This window comes from Echinops telfairi, unplaced genomic scaffold (assembly GCF_000313985.2).
Source record: "Echinops telfairi isolate 266 unplaced genomic scaffold, ASM31398v2 ScPeMD7_1;HRSCAF=3_0, whole genome shotgun sequence".
Lineage (NCBI taxonomy): Eukaryota > Metazoa > Chordata > Mammalia > Afrosoricida > Tenrecidae > Echinops > Echinops telfairi.
Window position 1 is genome coordinate 29,954,404 of NW_022103896.1, and position 9,973 is coordinate 29,964,376.

At 40.3% G+C, this 9,973-nt stretch overlaps 1 protein-coding gene across 1 annotated transcript in view; it reads left to right on the top strand.

The window, feature by feature from the left end:
• NUDCD1 (NudC domain containing 1) overlaps positions 1-9,973 on the top strand; it is an 84,239-nt gene that overhangs the window by 37,804 nt on the left and 36,462 nt on the right. The window contains exon 6 of the mRNA XM_004697677.2: positions 8,338-8,520. Coding sequence (XP_004697734.1) covers positions 8,338-8,520 — 183 coding nt within the window. The remainder of the gene's footprint in view (positions 1-8,337; positions 8,521-9,973) is intronic.

Genomic DNA, 9,973 nt, shown 5'->3' on the forward strand with positions numbered 1-9,973 from the left:
TGCTTTCGGGGTCGTAAGAACAGCACCATGTCTCATCACCAGTAATGACATTGGAAAAAATGTCTGGGTCGCTTCGGAGCTGTTCTTTCAAAGTACAGCATGTTTCCATTTGACGTTCTTTTTCTTGGTCAGTCAACCCGAGGGACAAATTTTGCAGTGACAACTCTCATTCCCAAATCTTCTGTTAAAATTCACTGAGCTCCAAGATAGTCCAGATAACTTCCCTATATCTTCAATGGTCCATCATCAGTCTTTGAGCACAAGTGCACGGATTTTGTCAACATTTTCATCCTTTTGGTAAGCTGACGGATGTGCAGAATGAGGTTTGTCACTAATCGACATTTCACTTTTTTTGAAATGAGAACATCACTGTACACTTGAGTTTTTCCCATAGAGCTGTCCTTGTAAGCTGTGTTCAACCTCACAACAGTTTCTGTGACATTTTTCCCGAGCAGGAAACAATTTCATAGACACACCCTGTTCTCTTAAATTGGCCATCACAAAAAACAAGGTTTGAGCAAAATAAGAAAAAATTCATTGTGACCAGAGAGAACCTTCAGTTGACACCACTTGGTGCACTAACTCAGAGTGAGGTGCTGGATGTTCACTTTGTGAGAAAAATACATACTATGAGTGCTCCACCCAGTGGAGCTTTTTTCCCTTTTTGGGGGGGTTCCCCCTCATATATGCATGTGTGTGTGTATATATATATATAAGTATGAGAGAGAGAGAACATGTGGATACTGCCCTGGTTGGTGGCATAGTGGATTAAAGATTGGGTGGCTAATACTTGTTTTAAGTTGTCATCAACTTGGTTCCAACTCACAGTTTTACCTAGTTCTAATTCATCCTTATGTACAGAATGAAGCACCACCCAGTCCTACGGCATCCTCATGATTAGTGTATGTGTGTGTGTGTAGCAACCCAGTACTTAAGCCACTGTGTTATCAGGCTTTCTCTCTAAACACACACATACACAAACTTAGTTAAATGGATAAGATACAGTGTTCAGTTTACATGTAAATTTCATATATGTACTTAGTGGAAACGAATGCTTTTATTTCATTAAATCACAACTGTGATTTTAAAAAAATTGAACGCTGTTATTTATTTCTATCCCAAGGAAAATTGTTACTTTTTGTCCCTTGACTTGCTTACCGATGTAGAAAAGTCCTGAAAAGCCTGTTTAAAGCTTTCTATCTAGCCTCAAACCTGGCATTTTTCACCTCTACTATTTGTGTTTTTAATGTCTTTTCTCCCCGAACTGGGGAGCTGGGTCCTTCCTCACTGTATGTTCTTAGTCTGGAAGCTCTGCTGAAACCTGTTCACTTTGGGTGACGCTGCTGGCATTTGAAATACCAGTGACATTAACTTCCAGAACCACAGCAACACACAAAGCCAGCACAATGTGACAGACTGGCAGTTATTTGTTGTTCTTATTAGGTGCCATCCAGTCAGCTTCGACCCATAGCGACCCTATGCACAGCAGAACCCAACACTGCACAGTCCTGTGCTGTCTTCAGGCTTGTTCCTGTGTCCGAGTTCATTGTTGTTGAAGGCCTTTCTTGTTGTCACTGCCCTTCCACTTTACCAAACATGATGTCCTTCTCCAGGGACTGGTCTCTCCTGGTATTATATCCAAAGATATACGAGGAAGTCTTGCCATACTCTCTGGCCTTACTTCTTCCAAGAGATCAGTTTGTTCTTTTAGTAGTTCATGGTACATTCAATATTCTTTTCCAACTCCCTAATTCAAATGCCACCTTTCTAATTTGATCTTCCTTGGAGAATACCATGTTTCAGTGGAGAATGCCATGATTTGGGTCAGGCGCACCACAGTCCTCAAAGGAGCATCCTTGCTCCTCAGTACTCTAAAGAGATCTTGTGTAGCACATTTACCTACTGCAAGACGTCTTTTGATCTTTTGATTGCTGTTGCCATGAGCATTGAATATGGATCCAAGCAAGAAAAATCCTTGACACTTTCAACCTTTTCTCCATTTATCATGATGTTACCTATTGATCCAGTTATGAGGATTTTGGTCTTGTTTTACATTGAATTGTAATCCATTCTGAAGGCTACATTCTTTAATCTTCACCAGTATGTGCTTCAATGCCTCTTACTTTGAGCAAGCAAGGTTGTGTCATCTGCATAGGGCAGGTTATGAATTGCCTTCCTCCAATACTTACTGCACATTCTCCTTCATCTAATCCAGCTTTTCTTACGATTTTCTCAGCATAGAGATTGAACAAGTATGGTGAGAGGATACGACCCTGACACACACCTTTCCTGATTGTAAACCATGCAGTATTTCTAATTCTCTTTGCACACCTGCCTTAATGGTGTGGCCTTGCCCTGCCAGTGCTTTTCTTATTGACCCAGCCTGTGTATTTCTTCCATCGTTGAGAACTAAGTGAGCTTTTTTCTATAATGGCGATTCTCTTTCTCAGCAATTTGTTATTAATGTATTCACTTAACTTGACCCTCTTAGATGATTATTTCTCTCTATGAGGGAGTATTTTCCTTATTACGAATATGCAATCTGTTAAAGGCTCTTAGACACTCCCTTGGAGCCTATTCCTTTTGTTTTGAAACAGCTCCCCCTCCTCATCCTCTTTTTCATATGGCGGAATTCTTTTAAAGTAAGCTGAACAAGTATCTCCGATTTGTTTTTTAAAGTATTTGTTCCTGTTTTCAAAGTGTTGTAGTTTCTCTTTGCAAAGTAACTTAAGCCGTAAACCAGAAACAGACAGCCATTGAGTCGGTTCCGACTTACAGCGACTACACAGGGATTTTGAGGCTGGGAAGCACCGAGGAAGCAGAAAGTGCCACCGTCCGTCTTTGATGGCCGCAGCAGCTAATGGGTTGGAACTGCTGACGTTGTAGTTAGCAGCCCAATATGTAGCCCACTGTGCCACCAGGGCTCCTTAAGGGTTGGAATTTTCTTTTTCTGTAAAGGGTCAGATTGTAAATCCTTCAGGCTTTGTGTACTGTACAAGGGAGTTTCAGAAAGTCTATGGGAAAATTCCGTGACCTTTTGATTCCATTTTTCCACGAACTTTTTGGAGCCGTTTGTGTGATACCTTCACACCTACTCAACTGTAGTGGCGTGGCACCAAAGCCACCATTGGCGGTATGGAAATGTGTGCGCACCATTGTGTGTGAAGAGTGCTACTTTTACGGCATTGGAATTTGAATTTTAAGTCATTTTACTGTAATTAAGTATTTGATTTACACTTGTCCCAATCATTTTAAAACATAGGCAGAGGTTTCAATAGGGGCCATAGTTTACTAGACTTTAGCTATAAAGAACCCTAGGGTGGGACATAGAAAGGCTTGATTGCTAGATGAAAGGTTGGCAGAGGTCCTTTGGAAGTCTGGCCTAGTTACTGATTCCGAAAGTTAATAATAGCCTTGAAAGCCATATACACACGAGGCCTTCGTGATGACTGAACATTGGAAAGCTTCTGGTAAAAGAGGCTTTCATTATCTTAGTAAGGGATGCTCTGGAAGGTCCTACAGGAGAAGTCTCTGCGTGTTCCTCCTTTTCCCTCTAGGACTCTTGGTTCTGTAGCAGCTTTCGCTGAGTCCACATCAGATTGCTTCAGAACAGCCGGGCTGATTCGCTCGTCACCGCCACTCGCTTTGTCTTCATTCCTCGCCGCAACGGATTCTCCCTAGGTTGTAATTGTAGAAACAAATTCTCTCGCTGGTTAACTTTATTTTTCATTTCTCCTCTGAATGTCTAGTTCTTCCCTTTCATGTCCCCCCCCCCCAATAATTACTAAATAGTTACTCTACTCTTTCCATTTTTTACCCCAAATTAACTAAATGGAGCATTGTTTTTGCAAATTGTTCATTGTAACACTTGATAAATAAACTTGTGATAAAACAAGTTTGAAATCTGGCATACAGTATTTCCATGAAAAATCATGTACATTGGTGTTTCTAAGATAATACACATACACGTACATTATGTGTATATGTGTCCTAGAGACACCAACATGCATGATAGTGGTGTACCAACTTGCATAACGTACAGACATATAATATACACCAAGTTGCCTAGTAGATAAAACCCAGCATTTCCTGAATTTATTTTACCATACAACCCATTTTTTGAGAGCTATCTGTTACTTTTTATTCCACACATGTTGGGAATAGCCCATCCTAGCAAATAAATAGTGTTTGATTTGGGAGCTCTTTAAATGTAGCAGGACTGTGTATTCTGCATGTAAAATCTCATAGTTAATGGAGATAAAGGATAGGAGTGTTTAGTTTCATCACAAAATTCCAAGCTTATTCTTAAATACTTATGTATTCAATGAATGTAGGCAAAAAGAATGCTGGAGATGAACAGACTGTCTTATTAATAGGTGGATTATGTAGAATTCATGACATTGAGTTATAAATTGTTTATTCATCATGAAGCTTGTAAGTTAGCTCATTTTAATGGGACAACAGAGTGCAAACACAAGTACAAAGAAACTCAGGTGAGATGATTAAATATTTTTTAAAGGAAAAAGTGACTAGGAGAGTCAATCCATTTAATGTACCTAAAGCTTTCAGGATCCAATTAATTGTTTACAGCTTTAAAATTTCCCCAAATGAAACACCATGCATTTGAGTGGATTTCTACTCATACCTGGCCTTACAGAATCCCTTATGCCACCAAGGTTTAGGTGCCATGATTTAGGTTTGATCACAAGAGGCATGTAGATTGCCAAGTGTAACTAAAAACAATACAAATATATTTTATTTTAAGAAAACTCCCAGTTAGTGTCTGGAGCAGGCAGAAAAGTAGTCCACAATACACTTTCCCCAGACAGTCAACTTGTGGCTCCTGACAGCGTATTGGATGACACAGGCTTTTTAAAAAAAATAATTTTATTGGGGGCTCTTACAGCTCATAACAATCCATCTATCGATTGTATCAAGCACACTTGCACATACATTGCCATCATCATTTTCAAAACATTTTCTTTCTGCTTGAACCCTTGATTTCAGCTCCTCTTTACCCCTTCCTCCCTTCATCCTTCTACCCTCATGAACCCTTGATAAACTATATATTATTATTATTTTCATATCTTACACCATCCACTCTCTCCCTTCACCCACATTTCTGTTATTCGTCCCCCTTGGGGGGGGTGTTATATGTTGATCATTGTGATCGGTTCCCCCTTTATCCCCCTTATTTCCCCCACCTTCCCTCTACCCTCATGGTATTGCTACTCCCATTACTGTTCCTTAAGGGGTTTATCTGTCCTGGATTCCCTGTGTCCAAGAGCTCTTATCTGTACCAGTGTACTTATTCCAGTCTAGCCATATTTTTAAGGTAGGACTGGGGTCATGATAGGGGTTGGAGGTGGGGAGGAAGCATGAAAGAACTAGAGGAATGTTGTGTGTTTTGTCAGTGCTATACTACTCTCTGGCTGACTTGTCCCTTCCTTGTGACCCTTCTGTGAGGAGGTGTTCTATTATCTACTGACGGGTTTTGTGTCTCCTCTCCGACCCCTCTCGTTGGCATAGATATAATTGTTTTGGGTCTTCTGAAGCCTGTGATCCCATTGACACCTCGTGATCACACAAGTTGGTGTGCTTCTTCCATGTGGACTTTGTTGCTTCTCGGCTAGATGGCTGCTTGTTTAACTTCAAGCCTTTAAGACCCCATACACTATACTTTTAATAACCAGGCATCATCCTTTCTTTACCACGTTTGCTTATGCACCCATCGGGAAGATGAGTATCATAGAATGCCAGGTTATTAGAACAAAGTGTTCTTGTGTTGAGGGAGGACTTGAGTAGAGACCCAATGTCCGTCTACTACCTTAATACTTAACATAAAAATATATGTACATAGACCTATATCCCTATCATACATTAACATATTTACATATATACATGCCTATATTTATACCTCTAAATGGCTTTTGCCTCGTAGTTATTTCCTCTATTTCTTTTTACTTTCTTTCCTGCCCCACTCTCATGTTTGACCTTCATTCAGCTCTCAGTAATTCCGCTTGATAAAAGCCCACCAGGCATTCTAGGCCCTCCTCACCATTGGTTTTAGATTCCTTGTTGTTTCCTCTGTCTGAGTGTGTTGGCTCCCCACTCCTTTTCACCTGTGTCCTCTCCCATGTCTCCCCAGAACCATCGGCCCCATTGTTTTCTCCTCGGGATTGTAAACAATCCTGCTTATCTTATATAGACATGGGGGGTGGGCACTATAAAATAGTTCGAGGTCTGTCTGCTGATTCTCATGAATGTTTTCTGATTGGTTCCGATGAGGTGCCAAGCCTGCCCTCCAAGTCAGAAGTCGATTTTTGGGACTCTTCGTGGACTTCAATACTTTGCACTCCTAGTGCACTGTTGCGCTCCATTCCTGTTTCTCCCCGGTGTGGGGGTCAGACTGGGCACAAACCCAGCACTGTGTCTCCAGGGCTGTTCCCATAGTGCTGTGGGTCAGTGAGGGGAGGTCGTGTCTTTTGGTGGGGCTAGCTCTATAGTCCTCTCTGCATTGACAGTTGCGAGCAGGAATGTCGTCCTTGAGGCTTGGTGGGTTAGGAAGAGATTCTCCCTCCCCGCTCTTAGTTTGATTTGGGCAGACCCTCCATGCTCCTGGACGGTATCTTCAGTGCTGCCCTCTGTAGTACATTCTTCTAGGGAGGGGGTCAGTAGAGCTCGTATTGGGACCAGCACTGCAATTCTCTGTTAGTTCGCTGCTCCATGCCAGTATTTTTGGCCTCAAGGCTTGGTACACCTGGATGAGGTCTGATCTCTTTCTCCCCTTCCTGTGGAGACACAAACAATACCCTCCCTGCGGGTGGGTTTAGTGCCTTGTTCCCCACTATCCTCATCTCTTTTTCCCTTTCCCCCTACTTTTTGGTTGGATGCATCCCTGGGTTGGGTCTGACCCTCCCCCGGGAAGTTAGGCATTAGGGAGCTGTCCCGTGTGCTCATTGTGCTTCTTGAGCTCCCCTCGGGGCTCATGTTGTGCTTATCTTTTTGTGCTTGGCTTACCACATTTAGCATAATTTCCTCCTACTCTTCCCATGAAATGATGTGCTTCATGTTGTGTTCATCACTGCTTTTTAGGGATGCGTAGTATTCCATTGTGTGTGTGTGTGTGTGTGTGTGTGTGTGTGTATGTGTATCGTACATACTTGTGTATAAGCCGAGTTTTTCAGCACATTTTTTATGTAGTTTTTGTGGTAAAATTAGGTGCCTTGGTTGATATTCAGGTCAGCTTATACTCGAGTATATATGGTGTGTATACACACACACACATACCAGAGTTTTTTAATCCATTTGGCAGTTGATGGAAATTTAGGTTGTTTTCAACTCTGCGATTGTGAACTGCCCTGCGATGAACATCGGAGAACAAATGCCTGGTTGTCATCTGTTGCTTCCTTCTGGTATATGCCCAGGAGGAGGATTGCTGGATCATATGTTAGCTCGATTTCCACTTGTTTTAGGTATCACCAGATCGACATCCATCGTGGCTGCATATACCTGCGGGACCACCAGCAGTGGAAGAGAGTTCTTGTCTCACCACTCCCCCTCGAACACTTGTTGCTTTCTGATTTTTTGAATTGGGCTATCTTTTCAGATGTTAGGTGGTATCACATAATTATTTTAATTTGTATTTCCCTTATGGCTAACGATCGGAAACATTTTTTCATATGTTTATTGGCCATTCGGATTTCCGCCCTTGTGATACTTCTGTTCAGGTCTTTTGCCCACCTCCTCAGTGGGCTGTTTGTTTTTTTCTTATTGTAGGCTAGCAGAGTAGTGTAGATTTTAGTAATAAGACTTTTGTCTGATGTATCATTGCTAAAGATGTTTTCCCAGTCTGTGGGCTCTCTTCGCGAATTCTTTCGATGTACACAGGTGTTTTATCTTCAGTATATCCTACTTGTCAATTTGTGCTTCCTCTGTGTTTGTGTTCTTCCCTATTTCTGATAGCTTATGTCTTTCCTGTGCCAAAGATCTTAGAATTGTCCCATTTCCCTCGTTGATTCCCCTAAGACTTTGTGTGTTTACCTCGAGATCTGTGATCCACCTTGAATTTATTCTTGTGCATGGAGTGAGGTGAGCGTTTTGCTTCATGTTTCTGCAGATAGGTTATATGACACAATCTTAGGTCAGTAGATTTCTTCAAACCCAGTTTTTAAAATTAAGGATTTCTTTTCAGAAAATTAGGTTGCAAACTCTTTATTCTTATGAAAAGACTGAATAATCTGCATTTTAAGAGTAAGTTTAAAATGTTTCATTTTGGTTAAAATTAATGTACAAATATTTCAGAATCAGATTTTATATTGCTCTCTTTACCTACAGATAATATAAATTATGAAATAAGTAAACGAGACATTCTCCGTGGAAAGTCGGTGCCACATTATGCTGCTTTTGAACCGGATGGCAGTGGGCTAATGGTGGTTTCCTACACGTCGTTCCATTTCATTAGCATTGGTCAGGGTGGCGAAGAAACCGAGGGTGAAAACAAGCCGGAGCAAATCAAAGGTAATTTCACATTTAATCTGTGTGGACTTTGTGTGTACTTATGTCAACACATGTTTATGTCTCGTTTTATCTTCCTGGAAAGGCTATGGTTTCTACCAGGGCAAGATAGATGCTTATTTTATTTTTAAATTGCTCTTTAGATTTCCCAAAAGAGCATTTGTAAACTATACCAGGTAAATGGTGTGGACAGATTGAATAATTTTATAATTACCAGAAATGCTTTTTAAAATCTGCACATTAACTTTGCCTAGTTACATGTTTAATAAATATTTAATAAGTAAATAGTTTCTCTGTACTGTAGGTGTTTATTAGAGAAGCAGCATGTTGTATTGGTGGGGAGTTATGATTTTTTTAATCTTTTAAAGTAAGGTGTAATTGTTGCTTGTTTTTGGTATATACAACAGAGCTTGTTCTGCCCTTCATGCTGACCTGAAAGAAGTCAGAATCACCGATTTTTGACAGTGTTGAATGAATGAATGAATACAGAGGTCATGCTTTGACATGAAAAGATTAAATTTATTTTGTAAACTCTGTAGTCTTGAAGCTATTCAGGAAAATATTTTTCTATTATCATTACTGCTTATATTTCTTATGTTTATAGACAATTAAAAGTGTCATAAATGCTTAACTGGTGTTTTTATAATATTTTAACAATCCTATTATTCTCTTGATTTGCCTTTTTGGTTACTTATTTAAGTTATTTTTAGTTTCTTTATTTTTATAGATTAAGATAATTTATTTGAACAATATTTGAAAATATCAGTGTAGTGTGACATGTGAGAAGTATTTTCCCTTTCCTCTGCAGATATAAAGGAGTTACACTTGCTGTTCTTATATTTACTCTCTTGACACCTGTTTACATATATGTGATGTCTTTGGTTCGATTACTCCTGAAAGCTCTTTCTGAGTAATACCAGGATTCTCTCTTATTGGAATGTTAAACTCTCTTCCGACGAGACAGAGTTGTTGTTGTTGTTAGGTCCTGCTGAGGCAGTTCTGACTCACAGTGACCCTACGTGCAACAGAACGAAACTATATTTCAAATTCTTACCCTTAAATTTATACTTCAAGTACTCTGAAAGCTAGATGAGAGAAAAACCGAGCCACTCTAGGCATTGTGATATTGCAAAGTCATGAGCTTATCTTAAAAAGTCCATCTAGGCCTCTGTAGTGTCAGGAGGACTTCTGCTTCTACTTCTTTCTTTGATGTGGACATGCTCAGTGCAAGATCCAGTGTCGGTGCAATGTAATGAAATTCTTTTCCGCGCCACAGTTAAGAGAACTCTGTTTAGTAGAGATGAAGTTTTAGACCCTAGGGAATTATATTTGGGAACTGGCTGTCCACCAAGTCAAGTGGAAGCAGAAGAACTTATATTTCAGTACTCTCACTTTCAATGTGGAATTTGACCACAGGTTTTCCCTAATGGTTTGATCCTCCATTCCCACCTGATCT